This window comes from Clytia hemisphaerica, unplaced genomic scaffold (assembly GCF_902728285.1).
Source record: "Clytia hemisphaerica strain Z4C2 unplaced genomic scaffold, Clytia hemisphaerica genome assembly, whole genome shotgun sequence".
NCBI classification, from domain to species: Eukaryota; Metazoa; Cnidaria; class Hydrozoa; order Leptothecata; family Clytiidae; genus Clytia; species Clytia hemisphaerica.
This window is the reverse complement of record NW_027104353.1, coordinates 754626-774294: the sequence shown is the minus strand read 5'-3', so window position 1 is coordinate 774294 and position 19669 is coordinate 754626. Positions and strand designations below refer to the sequence as shown.

The following is a 19669-nucleotide window of genomic DNA, read 5'->3' as shown; positions in this document are numbered from 1 at the left end:
GTATTTTCGGAAATGTTGCATATTTCTTAACTTAGAATTTCGAAGGTAAAATTTATAATTAATTTACGAAAATTCTATCGCTTATCTCGTAGCACTTGTCTCATTTTATGTCGTCTTCCGTGGTTTTTAGTCTATCATTCATACCATATCCACTTTTTTTATAAGAACGTCTATAAGAACAACAGGACTAAAAATGCTAGGAAAATAAGAACAACTTAAGAGCGATGTGGAGCCTCGAATGATCTCGAATGGCAATATTTTAAGTCAATTCAAAGTCAAAATAGTACAAATAGTATTGAACCTAAACTACTTCAGTTTTGCCTTAGAAAAAAAAACATGATGAGAAGAACTTTAGACTGAGATTTCCAAAATAAGGCCAAACTTAAAGTTACTTTCACTTCTTTACAGAAGAAGACAATTTAAATGTTCCTTGGTACAGTAAGTGAAATTAGAATTATCCTTTAATCTTACCATGATAAGTAAATCATCCAAAAACATACATTAAGTAAATTTACAATATAGACAATTATTTAATGTAATTTACAATTACATTATCAAAACTATAAAAAAATGCAAAATCAAATTGCATAGAATAAACAAAATTTCATGTTATCATTAATACTCCAACCAAATGTACAAAATTTACTCTTTACTCTAACTCTCGGGTACCTAATGAGCGGGAGGGGGGCACTAATTATTTCTTATTACCCCCCCCCCCGCTTAGTGATTCTTGGGAAATGTTTTTGAAAGTTCTCTCCCTTACCCTTATTCTGCTGTATTAGCCTCCTTTTCAAAAAATTTTTCATCCAGGACATTTTTATTCCAACTCCCCTTATTAAGTTTTGAGATTTTTCCATCCACCCCGTTTATTCCTATCCCCCTTATTAGGTACCCGAGAGTATTCAAACATATAAAAAAGACAATAAAGATATTAATGCAAAGAAAATAACAACGTCAAAAGACATCAAATAAAATAACCGGGCAAATCTTACACTCGTGGAAGAGAACTTGCGTGAAAATAGCTCAAGAATTGATAGCCTTGACTCTGCTTTCTTCTCCATCTTCTTCTTCATTGAGTTCTTCGTATTTCTTTTCTGACTTGTCCAAATGGTAGATAACACTGAAATAAAGAGAGAAATGATGGATAGCTACGAAAAACGATCAAACCCAGATAAATCACACATCGAAACCCCTCCATTTAACCCTTAAACTCCTTTTGAACCCCTGGGAATGGGTGCTGGTAATGTGCGTGACTGAAGGGTCGAGTTTTTCACCTTAAGTCTCTCTAAGGGTTGCAAAAAGTCAGAAAATCTTAAATTAGCCTTTCTAAGGGTCGGTTTTTTCACAAACTCGAGTCAAAGAAGAGTGAAAAGTTTATTTATAAAATAATTTATCCAAATTATTTGAGAATTTATTCTAAATCGAAGACATTTTTGTGAAATTGTCTCTTTATTAAGGGTCACCTTTTCAGCAAAAATCAGTATCCCTAAGGATAAAGGTTCGGAGGTACGGCACGCACATACCCAACATCCCTAAACCCTCGTACCCCCTCCCTCTGAGCTTTGAACGTTCAGTTACGCTAAAAGCATGCCCTCGTTATTTTAAGAAAGCTAAGGCGATGAGAAATGAGCGTAACGCAAAGCTCAAAAGTTTTAAGGGATCTCTTACTGCACTACCTAAAATAACATTTTAGCGACTGAAAAATAAGAGTTCTAGCCGTTTACAAAAATTTTAATAGACAACACTTACAATACAAAACAAGTGATGATACCAGCGCAACCAGTGAAGATAAAGAAAACAGCATTTGGAATTTCCGATACCGTTGATTTGTAGATAGCACTAGCAACTGGACCTGCCACAAGAGCAGCAGAGGTCTCGATACAACCAATCAATGAAAATAATACACCTTTGTAGAGAAAAAAAGAAAACAAGCTAGATGCTGAATGGACCTACTTGATGATGAAAGTTAGATAGCAATGCGAGGAGAAAAATGAAAAAAATCAGTCAGAAAATATAGCATTTAGCGAAAATGCATAACGCAATAAATTCATCATTGATTGTTGATGGGGAAGGGAAGGGTTGTAGGGAAAAAATAAATAGAAAGTTCTGGTCGCAAAAATCAGTTTTATTGACAATTGAATCATACTTGATGGTGAGCATTGTTATCAATAATGTTTTTTTTGTGAAAAACATAAAATATAAGGAAAAAGTCCAATGAAAATCTGCAAAAACGGCGATTTCCGGCGATTTCCATTTTCAACCGGAAAAATTTTTTTCTCAAAAATCGAGTTTTGAGCATTGCTAATACGCATCTTTCTGCAAAAAATCACAAAAAAATAATGGTAAAATCTCGAGAAAATGCCAAAAAAACAGTTCGTCCGGCATATTTCCGGCATTTTCGGCCGGAAAAAAATGTTTTTCGAAAATCGGGCTCCGTCACAATTTAGGTGTTGTCATTTTGCATCAGCGTGCAAAATTTCATCAAAAAATATAAAGTACAGCTCGAGAAATTCAAGAAATACTGTCTTTCCGGCGAAAATAGGTTGTTCCGGCGATTTTTAAATAGTTCCGGCTTCAAAAATCAATTCTATTGAAAGTTGAAACATGCTTGATGGTGGACATTGCTATTAATAATATTTTTGAATGAAAAACAACCAATTATAAGGAAAAAGCCCAATGTAAATCCAAAAAAACGGTGATTTCCGGCATTTTCGGCCGGAAAAAAATTTTTCTCAAAAATCGGACTCGGCCATGTTTTGGGCATTGTTATTTCGCATCTTTGAGCAAAAAATTAGAAAAAACTAATGATAAAATCTCGAGAAAATGCCAAAAAACAAGTTTTTCCGGCATAATTTTTTTTCTCGAAAATCGGGCTCCGTCACTTTTTAGGAATCATCATTTTGCATCATCGTGCCAAAAAAACATCCCGAGAAAAGATGGTAACAGACGAACGAACGAACGAACGAACGAACGGACGGACGAACATGGGTTAATTTAAAGGACCTCCACCGGGGTACCCGGAGGAAGGTCCAATAATTGGAATTTCAAGCTTAATAATATCCAGCGGTCAAAGCAAAGTTTTTCGTCTGATTTTACACAGCAAAGTAGCACATATCCTTGAAATGTTGGTGCGAATTATGCAGAATTTTAAGACGGAACACCCTCTTTATATACTACACTGAGACGGGATAACTTTTAACACTGACTGTAATTTGTATCGTTTTTTCTTATTCTTGAATATTGGTAATTTCGTTTTTTCTGTTAAGATTTTAAAACAGTACTTTTTATACAATGTAAGTATAATAATATTCTTCCACTCATCCTATTCAAACATTTTCCACATCTCAAATCGTCATAAAATCATAGCTACCTCGATAAAATTAAAGGTCAGCATTTTAAAGGCAGACAGACAATAATAATACACATTTAAACTTTTAGAGACTGGGCTCAAGTTTTAGAGACTGGGCTCAAGTTTACTAGAAAGAATGACGTCAAAATGTCTGAAGTTATTGCATTGAAATTCTCACGCAAAGACTTTTGACACCATTTCCTTGTAAATTCATTATGGTATCAGACCACAGATTCATAGACTATCTATTGTTTTCGAAAACCCGCCAAGCTTCTGATTGGTAAAGCGCGGAAATTCTATTGTAATGTCACGTGACCTAGGTAGGATTTCCTACCTAACCAAGGCACACTTTTCAGCCGAAGCACAACCCCTTCGGGCTTTATAAATCTATGTATCAGACCCTATAAAAGCCCACCGTAACGCTAAGGGTTGATAGGAGTAATGTTCCAGTCCAGAATAAAAATAATGAGGAGTAGACCGTTACCTTGATCTTCTTTTGAAAACATTTTCGATAATTTCCCTCTGACTGCAGGAGCACCAAGTCCAGTACCAGCATTCCAAATAGCAACTGAAACATTAAAAAGAAATGCTCAATTAATCAAATAATGAATTTATTGCCTTACAATTTGAAAACTTCTTCCCTTATGTAATGGACAATTAAGATTGGGCAGTGTGAAAAAATGACTCAGTATTCTCAAAAGTGAACTTATGCAAAAAGTAATAATTCGAATATTTCAATTTCAAGTCATTATCTAAAATTTTAGTGGTAGATAGTAAAATTGCTAGTCAATTTCTCATATGATTTCACTTACGCAAATAAATATGCCAAGTTGTTGACGAGAATGCAAGTGAAAGATAAAAACCCATTGATGTAATCCCATAGATCAATAAAATGCTGTTATCGGTCCAACCAAGTACACGAATCAATACACAATTAGCGAAAAGTGAACCAATGAATTTAATTGCTTGTGCTTCGGCGAGGAAGAAACCGATGTTTGCAGGTGAGAAACTGATCGGTGGTCGTAAAATGAAGAGGAGAAGAACTGATATTGTGCCAGCCATCACTGAAACGAAACGAAAATGGAATTTTGTTAAAGATGCAACGATAGTTTGAATTGTTCTGGGAAAGTGCAGAGCTGCTTATGTTGTGAAAATGAAGGTTAAGACGATATTTACTTTAGTTTCATGCCACCCGTATGGACGACAATCACCAGCTAAATCTCAACCGCACTTGTGGAAGCATCTCTTCATCGAAATAGAAAAGACAAGAAAGTAAGACCAACGGAAATATTCATGTTGTTATGATCGTAGTTTTAAAGTAGAGTGAGAATGGACCAATAAGGTATATGCATCTGGTGGTTGTCGGCGGAGCTGGGAGTGAGGGAGCCTTTAACCCGCTATTCTATTTTCGCTAGACCTGAAGGTTGAATGTTAAGGTAGGCGCCACGCCTACTGTCAGCTCCCAGTAACCTACCACTTGGATCATATTACCCAATCCATGATACTCATCCGCGGAGTTGGCGGTGACCGAGGATCAAACGTACAATCCTTGAATTGTAAGGCGAATGCTCAAAAGACTGAGCTACCCGGCAACTAGAAAATGCCAATAAAGTTGAAAAACGACTTACTAAATAAGGCAATAAAGAAGTAAAGCCATAACAAAATTATCTTCCGTCGTCTGACGGTATTTTGGTCCGATATCATTTTATAGCCTCTTTTGAACAGTTTTTCACGAATGATAGCAAAAAAGCCAATCTTTGATTCTCCATCAGTAGGTGGGTACGATTCTCTCAAGAAAAACCAATAAATGATAACCATGACCAGAACCAACAACACCATTATAAAAGGTGGTAGAAAACCATAATGCTGTAGTAGCTGTCCAGTTCCAATCTCTGCAATACATCCACCAAGAAAAACCATTGATTCCAGTAGAATTACTCTTCTGGTTCGATTCTCTACACTGGTTGTATCTGCTAAATAAGCAAAAGCAGATGCTAGGATGGATGCAAATTGACCAAATAAGCCATCAAGGAATGCTCCAAAAAACATCCATACGATTGATGAAGAAAGGTAATACGAATTTGCTAAATCACTAATAGTGACCAGCGTTGCACCTATTATAGGCATAATCATAATACGTTTACGACCAACAAGATCAAAATAAGCTGTACAAACCAGAGTTGATATTACCGCTGGGATTGTTCGTATTATAGACAGATACATTATCCACTGGGAAGTCTCCTTTTGGATTAGATCAGAATCATGTTTGTATAATGTTTCATTTTTTGATTCGGATATGAGGTGACAATATGAAGTGTTGAATTGCCGGATGCATGTTTTACGGTACACTAACTGTTGACTCAAAGTCATGGCTGAGTATAAGAAAAACATGTAACCAAGCAACACCGGTTCCACATATCTTGATTCAACCATTTTTGTTATTATTATTGTTATTTATTTATCGATTGATCTAGAAAAAATAATACAGCAGTGGTCAAAGCAAGTTTTTTTCGTCTGTGATGGAAAAGCAATTCTACACTGCAAATTAGCACAATGTATTCTTAAGATTTTGCAGAATTATGCAGAATTTTGAGACGGAAAAGTCTCTTTGCAGACTTTGCTAAGACGGGAATCTGTCTGAAACGAAGGAACTTTTAACACTGTAAACAGTATGAAACACTTAAGCTCAAAAGACTAGTAGCAATCTTTAGCTGCATAGAAACTCGAAATAAGGAACACAGATACACTCTCATACCAAACTCACAAGAAAATAACGTATACTTAAGTCGTCTTATTTACGACTTCTATGTAAGAAATATCTTAGTGAGAAAGGTCATGTATGTAACTAGATAATCAAAGATAAATATTAAACTTGATATAAAATGTATAATATGTCTTGTTTTAAAAACCTGTCATGATTATGTTGATAATACTGTAATAAATTTGTAAAAATAGTTATTATATATATAATATAAGAATATGAGCTATAAAATTATTTATGTAATGTTTATTTATATCCGTGATTTTAAAGATAATTTTCCAATAAATATTTTTTCCGATACTTATGCTATTTTATAAATTGTTAAAAAATTTTGACTTAAATTATTTTTCAATATATATTCTTTGTTATAATATCAAAAATCTTTCTATATTTTATATGATGTATTAATTTGATGATCAATTTTTTACTGAGTTATTTTTATTGGAGTACGTTTGAAGCCAGTAGAAAATGAAGAGCCCAGTTTTTGTTTGATTGACATTTGAGCAAAGTGAATCGGTATTACATTGGTATTAGATGACACTGATGTAATCAAGGCATTCCGTAAACTTCGATTAAAAAAATTTTGAAATAAAGATTATTCTTTTCTGAGTGAGTCCTAAAAAGTAACTGTGCACCAAACTAGGTGCGCCACAAGGGAAAAAGAATTTTGATAGTCCATTTCGTCGATTGGATCTAAGTCATCATGCTTAAAATGGATAAAAAGTAACTTTGATTGCTACTAAGGTGTTTTAATTTCAAGATTGTAGTGTTTTATAAAATACCGTTAAAAAGTCGATACTATAGTAGATCAAATTGTAGGATCAACCATCAAAAGTTTAGTTTTCCCTGGTTATTTCCAACGCTTCTTTTGAGATTCGAAATTAAAAAATACACTGAAAGAGAGAAACATTTTTGTGGCAAACCTAGGCTGAATCAAAGTCAATCGATTTAGTCACATCAAACGAGCAGAAACACGATTCCAATCTATGAAGAACCGTAAATTTGATTGCAATTCAAATGTTTTCATGGACCGATTAGCAATCAAAGCTAATCAAACAATTTGATTCAATAAAAAAAGGCTACAAATAGAAAACTATATAAAAATGTTTAACGACAACAATATTTACATTTACATAGGATTTAAAAAAATGTCAAGTGGGGTCATACCATGTCATTAGTTACATCGTGTGTTCAATCTCTGTCTGATGAGACAGACTTTCCAGCAATATAATGCTGCTGTGTCTATCTAAACCTGTAAAATGCCTTAGTCTATACCTTGTATGTTGTAATTGTAATATACCAAGAGAAATCAGAGATTGTCAGTCGATGAATAGTCATCATTGCTTTCTTTGTTGAAGGTTTGACTTTTCAACAAAGGTGTTCCTTCAAAAGCAGCAGGGCAACAATCTTCTCGCTTCCTATCCTCATTTTCAAGTTTGATCAAATATCTAAAGTTTGAAAAGAAATTGAAACCATTATTTAGATATAACTTTTCTGAAAAATATGTCATTGTGATTGAACGGGTTCATGTTTCAAAAATATCTACAACTGCTATTTTATAAGAACAAACTACCGGGTGTGCCATAAAAAAGTTTCGCTCTTTAAAACTAATTTTCTCTAAATCTAAAAATTTTCAAAGAACCATTCCTATTTTGGAAATAAGAAAAAGAGACTTAAATTTTGATGGGTTGTTTATTAAATTCGATTGATTAGATCAAAAGTTATGCTCAATTAAATAAAAAAGTTACTTCCAGAAAGTGCTTGAAAACGTTTAAAATCGACCTATCAAATTTTTATTTTAAATTTGGCCATCGCAATAGCCTTTACATGATTAAGTGCATATTTCAGCAATTAAACACATAAATTTTCAAACTGAAGGGCTGCAAGGGTTTAAAATCTTCATCAAAATCAATTCAATTTACTTTTTACCGAAATTTTCCTCAGATTTTTGGTTCTAGACTGGATAGTCTATGTAAGGCTGGATCTACCTCGAAATCCATATTTGATGTATTTTTATGAATTTTACCAGATTTTTTGGCCTCTTTCGACGAATTTTCTTCCTTTCATTGAAATTCAACCTTCCTTTATATAACAAAAGCTCATTTAGACAGCCAATTTTCATTTTTAATGACTGAAACGAAAATACTGATGTATCATGTAATTATGCTTCTGTTTAATTTGATCGATTTTTAACGTTTTTGAGCACTTTCCGAAAATAACTTTTTTATTCAATTAAGAGCGTAACTTTTGAACTAATGAATCGAATTTAATAAATGACCCATCAAAATTTAAGTTTATTTTTCTTCTTTCCAATGAAATAGGAATGGTTCCTTTAAAATTTTTAGATTTCTAGAAAATTAGTTTCAAAGAGCGAAACCTTTTTGTGGTACACCCGATATAAAAGAGCATAACCATAAGGCGTCGATATTAAGAAATATTTAACAACATTTCAAGGCTTTTTTTCTCTAAAACATCCAATTAATTAGAAAAATGCACGAAAATACTCTCAAAATGGTGAAAATAAAAGCATTTCAAAAACATTCTTAGGGTTGAAACTTTAAAAAGGTACGAAGGCTTCAAAAGTTTTGGATGTTCTTATAAAAAACGGGTAACAAAAACTTTATAATAGTAAAAACAATGCAATTGCAATGAGCAAACGAAGAAGTTTTCAAGGTTTAAAGTACTTACAAAGTCAAACAAAATGGCAAAATTGAAGAAGCACCAACGAGATAAAAGACAAATGCAGGCTCAATGTCCACCGTAGCTTTATAAATACTTGTGATGGTAACCCCAGAGAATAATGATACCAAAACTTCAACAGATGAGATCAGTGAAAACAATCTCCCTAAAAAAAAATTGGAACATCTGGGATATAACGAGAAATCTTCCCACTGCTCGATGTACACGTTTTTTTTTTTTTTAAGAAACTAGTTTTACCAAGCAGCCTCAATGTTTCTTAAGAAATCGGGCTTTTGAGCCTTAAATGTTTCTTACATGTTTCTAAACTTTTTGACATAATCAGCCTTATGAAAGGCTTGATTGGAAGATTCTTAAAAAAACCGAATTAAAAAATGTTATTTTCTCATTCTCAGCCTCAGCATGTTTCTTAGATGTTTCTTAGTTTTTAGGCATTCTGAGCCTCATGTTTCTTAAAAGTGTGTTTCTTAAAAAAAAAAAACGTGTACTTCCAGATGATGTGTGATGTTGTTTTGAGGGGCGTCGTAATCTATTTAGACTACCTTTGCCCATTGTGGATTTTGTTTAAACATCTTAGTTCCTGCATTCAGCTTACTGAGGGTTAAGGGATTTATGCCTAAAAAGAAGAGTATATGCCTAAAAAAAAGAAGAATTAGTAAAGCACAAGGTGCTAAGCATGTATAAAAAAGATTATATGCAAAAGTATTAAAGAGGTATATAACAATTGAATGTTTTATAATAAAAGCGGATTTCGGAAGGTCGTGAAGAGAGCTTGGATATAAAAATAATTAATTTAAAATAGAGATTATTGGCTATTATAAAAAGATAACATAGGGGTTAAAAAGAATATGGTTTGTATTACTAAAACGTAATATGTGAGTTCGGTGCGTGTGTAGTGGGATATGAACCTGACAGGCTCTGTCCCAACTGTTTAAAAATCTTTAAAAATTCTAAAAATGGATCGTTGTTATTACTGATAACTGTTTATTTTAATTAAAGTATTGTAATAAGGAGAAAGGTTTTTTATTCGAAGCAAAGCTGACATAATGGAATCCTAGTAGGACCTGTCTGTATTCTGATTGTAAAGGTACGAAGGTATAAATATTTTATTTGTGTGAATGAAAATTAAACTAAAAAGGAATTATTTTTTGAGTGATATGTATATGTGTATTATAAATATAAATAGAAAAGAAAATTGTTAATAATCAAACTAAAAATTTAATAAATGTTAAAATGAGACAAGTTTTTCATAAAGTGTCTTTTTTTCTGCATTCGGCCTATTTAAAAAGTTATAATTATTGAGTGGGTGATGTTGTATACCATTGCTAGCAAGTAGCCAATTTTTTGAAAGTCGTTTTATCCTATCTTCCAAAGAAGTAACTCTTGCTTCTCTATATAATTCAGTTATCCTAGTCCATCTAGGTTTCCCTAAGATAATTCTTAGTGCCCTATTTTGTATTTTTTCCATATTGTACATCTGAGCATTGGAAATAGAAAGTAGACAAATATGCGAATATTCTAACCTTGATCTCAAAAGGCTTTTGTATAACATTAATAATTTATTTTTGGACATGTGATACTGATTTTTTAGTGTTTGAAGAAAATTTAAAAGATGGTATGATTTATTAATCTTGCTTGTTATATAGGAAACCAGATTTAGTTGCTTGTCGAGTTGGAGACCTAGGAATTTGATCTTATTATCTTTTTTGAGTCTCACATTTCTAACCCAAATTGACATTTTACTCCTACCGAAATTCACATGTTTGGTTTTATCCATATTGACTACTAGCCCCCATTTACTAAACCATTCAAACAAAAGTTCAATATACTCGTCTAAATTTGAGTCATATACTCTCTTATACCTTTCCCAGGCAGCCAGATCGTCTGCAAACTGGGTCATCTTTGTTGTATCACTAGATGGTTTGGGAATGTCACAGACAAAGAGAGAAAAAAGGATAGGTGAAAGACAGGAGCCCTGAGGTACTCCTGCTTTCAAAGAAAAAATGTTTGATTTAAAGTGAGAGTATTTAATATAAGCCTTCCTGTCTTTAAGGTAACTATGAAGGATGTTTAGGAGGTATTTTGGGATACCTAAAGAGTTTAGTTTAAAAAGAAGAAGAGAGTGGTTGACTTTGTCAAAAGCCTTCTCAAAATCCACAAAGACTGCATGCATTCTTTCACCCTTGATTTTTGCCTCTTGATAGTCGTTGAGTAAAAGGAAAAGATTATCTACTGTACTTCTTTTAGCTCTAAAGCCAGACTGCTCCTTGTTTAAAATGTTGTTATTTTCAGCCCAATTGTATATTCTATCTGCAAGGATTTTCTCGAAGATCTTACCAATAGTAGGAAGAAGGCTAATTGGCCTATGTTCTGAGATCTTGTTTGTGTTCACTACTTTGGGGATCATCGAGATTTTTGCAGTTTTTAATGAATCTGGGAAGATGGAATTATTCAACCAGTCATTAAAAAGAGAAGTAAGTGGTGATATAAGGAGAGGAGAGAGTGTGGAAAGAAGTTTATTTTGTATGGCATCATGGCCAGGTGCTTTGTGGACTTTGAGGGACTTTAGAACATTGTCAACCTCTTGATGTGTTATTTTTTCTTCGACTTCAAATCTAGTCAAGAGAGGATCAAACATGTGATAGATAGAAAAACGTTCTCTTCTATGAAAAAGAGTGTTCTCAAACCAGTGGTCGACAATATACTTATGCCTTCTGTCAGAGGAAATATTTGGTTGGAAAATTTTTTCTTGTCTTTCTTTAAAGGAATTAGCTATGTCTTGTTTATCTTTCACCTTAGAGCCATCTTCTTTGACAAAAACTTTATCTTTATGCTGTGTGTTGCATTTTTCACCATCTAGAATTGTTTTAATATATTTCCAGGTCTTTTTGGTTGTTTCTCTAACATTAATTCTTTTCTTCATGAGCTCGAATCTTGCATCATCGCTATCTCTTATATGTTGTTTGATCTGTCTGTTTAATTCTGTTTTTCTGCTTCTCAAAAAGATGTTATTTTTATTTTTTCTTAACAGATTGATTATACTTCTTCTTTCTTTTATCAATTTTCTGGTTTCAATAGACATACCCTGGTTTTTACTTGGTATCAACTTAGTTGGTACATGTTTATCTATGTCTTGAAGGATGGAGATCAGTTTGTTCGTTTTTTCTTCGACATTCTTTGTTCCAAAAGTTTTGTCACAAGAAAATTGATTTATGATCCTAGCAGCAGTCTCAAGGTTAAGTTTATGGTAAAGTTTAACAAACTTTGATTTTTTAGGTGCTGTAGGATCAAAGAAAGAAAAAGAGACAGGTAGATGGTCAGAACCAATGGATTTAAGCGAAGTAATGTGCTCAATTTGAAAGAATCTAATAGGAGATGTTATAACTTGTTGTATAACTTCTTTAAATTCACCTTTTTTGGTTTTAAAGTTTGGTGGCATCACATATGTTTCAAAGTTGTTATCATCATACAATTTCCTAAAAGTAGTACCTCTATGATTGTCTTTTATACTGCCCCAGGTATGGTGTTTAGAATTTAGGTCTCCGACTATGATTGTATTTGGAAGAAAGAGAAGTTTTAAAACTTCAGTATCTGCTGTAAAAGTAGGTGGAAAATAGCAGCAACAGAGATGAAAAGATTTTGACATATTTAGCGAGTCAGGAAAAATTTTAATTAAAAGCATTTCGTATTTCCCTATTTGATATTTCCTTATCTCATCATGTGCAATATCCTCTCTAATTAGGATGGCTGTCCCTCCTCCATAAGATTTTAAAGTTCTTCTATTCTTTCTATTGTTCATGATAGCTGTATAGTGTTTGATTTTGATGGTCTCTTTGTTAATTAGCTTTGTTTCGTTCAAACAAACTATGTCAGGTTTTTCTTCAGCTAAGAGAGTTTGTAGATCTTGTTTTTTCGATTTAAATCCGTTAAGGTTTAATTGGATTATTTTTAAGCTCATCATTTTGGAGATAGGGACATCGGTGGTTCTTCAAGAATTAAAGAGGTATTTCTGAGTTCATCTAGGGAATTCAGGAAGTTTTCTTTATCAAATTTGTTATGGTGTCTCTTCATGATGGATTGAAGATGAAAGCAAATGTCAATGTGTGTAGTCATTTTCTGTTGCTCAATAGCATAGCAAGCTTCAAAAAGAATTAAAGATAGAGTTTCGATGTCAACCGATTTTTCATATACTGAAAGAATTTCTGAAGAAAGTTCAGAAGAGAGATGTTCTTTGGTTACATAGTTGTCTTTGACTTCAGATAGAGTATGGCAAATGATTTTATTTTGTTTTTCTAAATTGTCGATTCTGGATGTAATAGAAGAGAGGCTGTTACTGATTTTGCTAACGGTTTTCTCTAAAATATTGACGTTTGTAAAAAGGGTTTTGGTGTTATCAGAGATTGTTCCTAGCAGAGTAGAAATTTCAGTGACTTGTGATTGTATTGAGTCCATTCCTTCCGTACAGGTTTTTACACTGGTTTGTAGGGTGACAGATTCTTGACTAAAGTTTGCAACTTGTGCATATGTCTTTTCAAGTTGGCTGTATGAATTTTTTACTTCTTTAACAGAATTATTGATTGCAGATATCTTGGAAGACTTTTGTCTGTCACTACGTGTGACAGTAGCTTTTTCAACTAAACTTTTATAAACACTACATCCTCTATAAAAAGACGAATGGTTTTTTTCACAGTTCACACAACATTTCTGAGAACACTTCCTTCTACAGTTTTCTTTACCACACCAACTACATAAAGGATTTTTAGTTTTACAAATGGATTGAACATGACCAAATTTTAAGCATTTTTTACATTGGATAATGTAGTTTTCGATAGGATCATATTTCCTGACAAAGTGCTTACTAACAGAATTGTTAGCCTTTATGGTAAGTGGAAAGTCGTCTTCTATATCACCTTTTAAAACTTCAAAAACAACAAGATTTCCTTCTCTTCTGAGATTGTATACTTTGGTTACATAGTATTCCAAGTGGTCAAAAACAAGTTGGAGGCTGACAGGTGGACCAGATTCTGGTTCTTTTGCTAGTTTATTTATGCAATAACTATCCAGAAGATTTGATTTTTTGTCGATAGAAATTGATTTAATTTTTTCACTCCAATTGTCTTTGTCCAAAAGGAATTCTATTTCACTAATGTCTATTTCACAAATAAGAGTAGTGGTTTTTGTGTGTGCTTCATTAGCAGAAAGGAAAGAAAAATTTTTGACGTGGGAGTTTAATTCCACTAGATTATAAGGTTTTTCAAAATTGTGTTCATGGAGAATGACTTTGATCTTTTTCTTCTTTGGTGGTTCTTGAAGAATAAGTGGATTGGGTTTAGATCTATTCGTTTCAAAGCCAGATTCCAGAACAACATTTTCTTCAGAAGAGTCAGCAGGTTTTTCTTTGGTGTTTTTAGAAGAGGAAGAGGTGGAAGATGATTGTGAGTTTGAACGAGGTTTTTTGATTCTAGAAATACCAAAGTGGACTTTTTGTTTTTTCTGCGTAATGAAGTCAGTTCTTAGATCTTCAATGCTCTGACTTACATCTTCGAGAGGTGATGTAGGTCCTCTTTTTGTACTATTAGACATAGTAAGAAGAAGTAGGTAATAGAAAAGGTAATGTAGATAAGTTTAGGAGAAAGTAATCCAGAAGTAAACTTGAGTGACCAAGACAGAAGTCTGGTCCAAAACAATGCACAAAAATAACGAAATCTGATGATATGACTTCACTGGTAGCGCCAAACCGGGTTCTAGACCGACTTTCAACAATTTTTCTGTAAAGTGTCTGAGACACTTTTAGGCTAATTTTTTTTATGAAAAACAACTAAAACGTTGCAAAAAAGCAGAAAAGTATATGGGAAACAATTAAATATAGTAGAAATAAAAGTATTTTTATGGTTTTGTGTACTAGTAATTATAATATATATGTATATCTTGCCAGAAGCAATTTTATACGATTTGAGGTTAACGGTTTCAAAATCGTGTGTCAAAAATTTTAAATCAGTAACTACAAAGAGTTACTGGCTATAAATTATACTATAACTTTGTTATTATGTAAGAAAAGAGTGTACAAAGTTTGAGAACAAATCTTTGCCTACTCAAGAAGTTATTTATAAAAAGGTTGTTTCGTGTAATCTTTTACGAAAAGTTATTGTACCGCTTTAACTTTCAAATAGGTATAGTTTGTTATAAATTACAACACACTGAATTCTTTATAGTTGAATTCAGATCACTAACAGAACAGGAGGCCTTGGACATGAATACCAAGGAGACAATCACCCAAGATGGGCTTCTCAAAGAGTCGATTAGGGTTTCTTGACCCAAGGGGCCAAGAAGTCCTAAAAACCTTTCCACTTGTTTTTGTGTTTACTATTTCTAGCCAAAGGAAATAGTAATGTTTATCTTTTTGTTATAGAAACACTTTCGTCAAGAGAGATCGAAAGTTAAAAAAAAACAGTTTCTCAGAGCACGACCGCACGCACCGACGGCAAAAAGAAACTGTTATTTTAAAAAGAAAAAAAAAAACGTGTACTTCCATCGTTGATGCAAACTAATGCAAATTGCCTTAATAAGATAGATTTAGAGAGCATCGACAATACAATCTTAAGGGCTTTTGATTGATGCGCAAGCTAAATAGACGTTTGCGACGACGGGAGCCGTCAAGTATAATTCTAAATACAATCCCTCTTTTTCCATTGCCTTTTCCTTATGTTTTCAATCATATCAAGAGGTTTTATAGCTTTACTGACTAGTCTTTGCAATGCAAAGTTTGATATAATTTGTTTTACCTTGCTCATCAAATGCAGCAATTTTGGATAGTTTTCCACGGATAACAGCTATTGCAACTCCGACTCCAAAAGACCATGCTCCAGCTTAAAATAAAAAAAACCATTGTAGAGTTATTTGTAGGGATCATAATCAAAATGTCCACTTAAAATTAATGAGTTTCTACGGGTCATTTTATGATAACATATAAGGCACGTGTTAGACACATGCACGCATGCAATTACTAAGCAATTTTCTGAAGTTGCAAAATGACATTCAGTTTCTTTGAAGTTTCTTGTCAAAATTTCCTTATAACCATTACAAACCATTTTTGCATCTCGGAGATTTAAAACTTCGAATTCATAATGATTAAAATATCAACCAGTCTTACAATTCAATTATACACACCTGAGTATATCTGCCAGTCATTCTTTGCAGCTGCCATAGATATGAACAATCCTGTGTAAGTTGTAAATGAAATCAGCATGACATAAAAATCTCTCATCTTCAAACAATGAACAAACACAAGATTGATGAACAGCGAGCCAAGAAATTTCAACAGCAGAGTTCCACCAAGAAAGTATCCAATTTGTGTTGGAAGGAATTGAAATGGTGTGTGCAACAAATAAAGTATTGTTGCACTGTTCAAAGTCATGAAATCTGGACGAAAAAATATAAAATATTACAAACAGTTATTAAGCCATTTTGAAGGGCTAGTTCTAATCGGATCAAGGCTCTACCAAATTTAAAATGAACAGCCCCCAATTGAATTCTAATTTTCCATATTTTCAATAAGATGCAATTCAAATTCAATTAAAATTACAGTTAATTTACCCCCCTCCCCCATTCAGCCAACAAAGACAATCCTTATAGAAGTAAAAATCCGTCAGCAAATTGGACATCACAATTATCTATGAGAGGGGTCAGATTAACAATGAAAATCAACATGAATCTATACTTACAGAGAGAACTGAACGAGAAGCAAACAAACAAGGTCCAAATTATGCTTCTTCTATTACCATCTCGACTTTTGCTCAAAAATTTGAAGACTTTAGTGAAAGTTTCTAAAGTAAACATTTCCAGTAAGCTTTTCTTCTTTTGCTGCACGGTTGATTCATAAGATTCTTCAATAAACATCCAGTAAATGATTTGAAGGATATCAATGAATAAAGTTAATCCATAAACATATTGAAAACCGAAGTTATACAATATCTGTCCACCACTAAAATGTCCAATTGCACCTGCAATGTATATCATTGATTCCAAAATAACAGTCCTTTGCGTACGGAAAGATATCGGTGTAATATCAGCTGCATAACAAAAAGTAGCTGAAATCATTGCAACAAAGTTTCCAAAAGGAGCAGCAAATAATTCACCAACCAATATATAGTAAACAGGTGATTGAATGTATTGTGAATTTAATATAAAACTCATTGCTGATATAGAGGATCCGATTACAGGCAGTACAATAACATTTTTCCGACCAACATAATCTGACCAAGATGAGTAGATGATTGTCATTATAACAGGCGGTATAGTCCGGACAATACTCAAATACACTTTCCATTTGGCTGACTCATTCTGGAGTTCACTCTGTTCAGCCTTAAAGGCAGTACCATTCTGGTAAATTGCATCACAAAACGATGTGTTGAAGGCTCTCAAACAAGTTTTCATGTAAATGAGCTGATCTTCAGTATCCAATAACATATAACGACAGAACATAAATCCAAACAAAATTGGTTCTATGATTGTAGTTTTTCTCATTTTATCACTTTTTCCTTCAACTTTGAATATAATTCTACTTCAGATTTGTGAGAAAAAAATTTTTTACCTAGTTTGAATGCAGCAGAATGATTAATAATATCATACCCTTCAACAATTTAGAAGTTATATACACCCATTAAGCATTTTATGTATATTTTCAAAGCAACTAAGGACTATTTTTTATAACTCGCAGTAACAAACAAACTCATATTATTTATTGTGTACGAACATACAATCAATCAGGAAATTATATCAGGAAAATTTTGAAAAATTTTAATGCAAACATTCATCCCTCTTTTTTGATCAGGAGCATGAAGATCTGTCCCCAGATTAAGATCCTCTATAAAATACTTCATTTCTATGGTTTTTATAAACACCCATTGTTTGACTTAAAAGTCTGTGGGTCTGAGAAATGTCGGAAATTTTAGGATTATTGGATTATTAAAAATTTTCAACTGGGTGTATACCAACTTTATAGGCCAGTGATATCCTTTTGATGAGTAACTTTGATTGACAGATCGGAAAAAAATGGATGATGAGACAGAGGTGCTACCTTAGAGAAAGAAACTTGTGAAGGAAAAAAGTCCAGGAGTAGTCATTGGTTGACCCTGACAAGTAGTATAAAGTTTTTATTTTATCTTTTCATTATATGACCCCTAAAGACTTCAAAACTAGGGTTTTTGCCAAGCTGGGAAAGCTTGATAGAATTCTCTATAGAGTATTGAATAGGGTGAGGCAACTTTGGCCCACAGACCCATGAAAGTCAATTGTCAAATATCCTTATAAAACGAAACCTATTCACACCATCTGATATAGCCTGGATATCCAAGCTCAAAATTTTAGAAAAAATAAGTTTTACCTCAGCCAGACAAAGTTCTAAAATTATAGAGCTTGGTTCACCTAGAAATCAGGTGAACCCCTGTTGACAGATTTTCCTGCATGAACCCCATGGCTGCAAATAAATATATGCACATAATGACATGCATAATTTCAAGATGACACGGTCCCAGCAGTGATAAATCGATTTAGAATGGCAGCCTTGACCATAAAATATAGACAGTGTGGTAGAAAGTCTGTTGGACAGAAAGTGCAAAGTGAATTTTGGGGAGACAAAAAATTATCAAAACAAAACTTCCAACCCAAAACAGCACTACAAAATTGGCAAACAGAAAGAATTGAAGCAAAATAAAGAATTATACCTTTAGTTCTTTACACAATGTAACCAAGTCATTAAGAAGATTTAAACAAGAATATCTAAGCAAGTAATTTAAAAGAAAACAACCAGAACATCTAAAAATTCCCATGTTTTGATCTTCCCACTTCTTCCCTACCATTATTGTTATTTTTATTTGGATGCGTGGTCAAACACCCAAGGGAGATAATTAGGCATTCTATTGTTATTTGCTTTGAAGAAGAAAAATCAGGGAGATTTGCAAAGCAGCATACGCGCCTTGCTGATCGCCCACGCGATCCACCCAAATACTTAGGCAGACACTTCAAGTCGGCTCGCATAATTTCTTATACGCGCTTCACCATTCAGATCTCTGATTCGCTTGGACCCAACCAATCAGAATATCTGCATAATCATCCTCAGATCAGAATGCAGACGATCTAGGTAAACCAGACCGTAAACATAAGAAATATCAAAATCAAAAAAAAGTTTACGGGCTGGATATCCAGGCTACATCTGATACAGCTGTTAAGAGTAAATCTCCAAAATGAGATTGTTTGTCTGATTTGGTTGATTTTTAAGACCATAGAAAAAATTACATCTTCAAAAATATTGTTTCTATGGTGAGCTCAGTAAGTAGGCTTAATCTCAGCATTTTGAATCCAACCAGTCTGACCGAAAGTTTTTTCAATATACGGGTTGATAATTAGTCATCTGGGGTAAAAACGGGACGAAATCGACGAACCTTTCCATATTTCAGGAACTTCAAAAGCTACAATCATGATTTTTGGCCAGCAACTCCCTCTAATGGTCATCTATCAACCCTCTTAATGGTTTAAACTTATGACTTTTAGTTTTCGCAAAATATTCACGGATATGCGTCCCGTAATTACCCCGGATTTTGGAGTAAAAACGGGACACCCCCGGGCTCGTAGTTTTCTGCCTAGTGGGGTAAAAACGGGACATGAACTAAAACGAGGCTACCAAAACGAGGCTCAGACATGCGTGAAACGGCGTCCTGTGATTACCCCAGCGCACCAAATATAGACTGGGGTAAATACGGGACGCGTTCCGTTATTACCCCAACATAGAAAAATTTTCACGGAGTAAATACGGGACACCTTTTTTTCAAAAACGGCGCCCTATACAAACTTGCAACTAGTCTCGA

At 33.5% G+C, this 19669-nt stretch overlaps 2 protein-coding genes across 2 annotated transcripts; both read right to left on the bottom strand.

Moving 5' to 3' along the window:
- Positions 1 to 443: 443 nt before the first annotated feature.
- On the bottom strand, positions 444 to 5815 carry LOC136818059 (lysosomal proton-coupled steroid conjugate and bile acid symporter SLC46A3-like). Its single transcript, XM_067074422.1, has 5 exons — positions 4978 to 5815; positions 4162 to 4413; positions 3834 to 3917; positions 1750 to 1906; positions 444 to 1120 (listed from the first exon to the last, which is right to left on the bottom strand). The coding sequence occupies exons 1-5, from the start codon at positions 5780 to 5782 to the stop codon at positions 1024 to 1026; spliced, it is 1395 nt and encodes a 464-aa protein (XP_066930523.1). The 5' UTR covers positions 5783 to 5815; the 3' UTR covers positions 444 to 1023.
- A 1137-nt stretch (positions 5816 to 6952) lies between these two features.
- LOC136818038 (proton-coupled folate transporter-like) lies at positions 6953 to 17408 on the bottom strand. Its single transcript, XM_067074401.1, has 5 exons — positions 16529 to 17408; positions 15975 to 16226; positions 15590 to 15673; positions 8799 to 8955; positions 6953 to 7558 (listed from the first exon to the last, which is right to left on the bottom strand). Exons 1-5 carry the CDS (start codon positions 17328 to 17330, stop codon positions 7420 to 7422), a joined length of 1434 nt encoding a protein of 477 aa, XP_066930502.1. The 5' UTR covers positions 17331 to 17408; the 3' UTR covers positions 6953 to 7419.
- Between the last annotated feature and the right edge of the window lie 2261 nt (positions 17409 to 19669).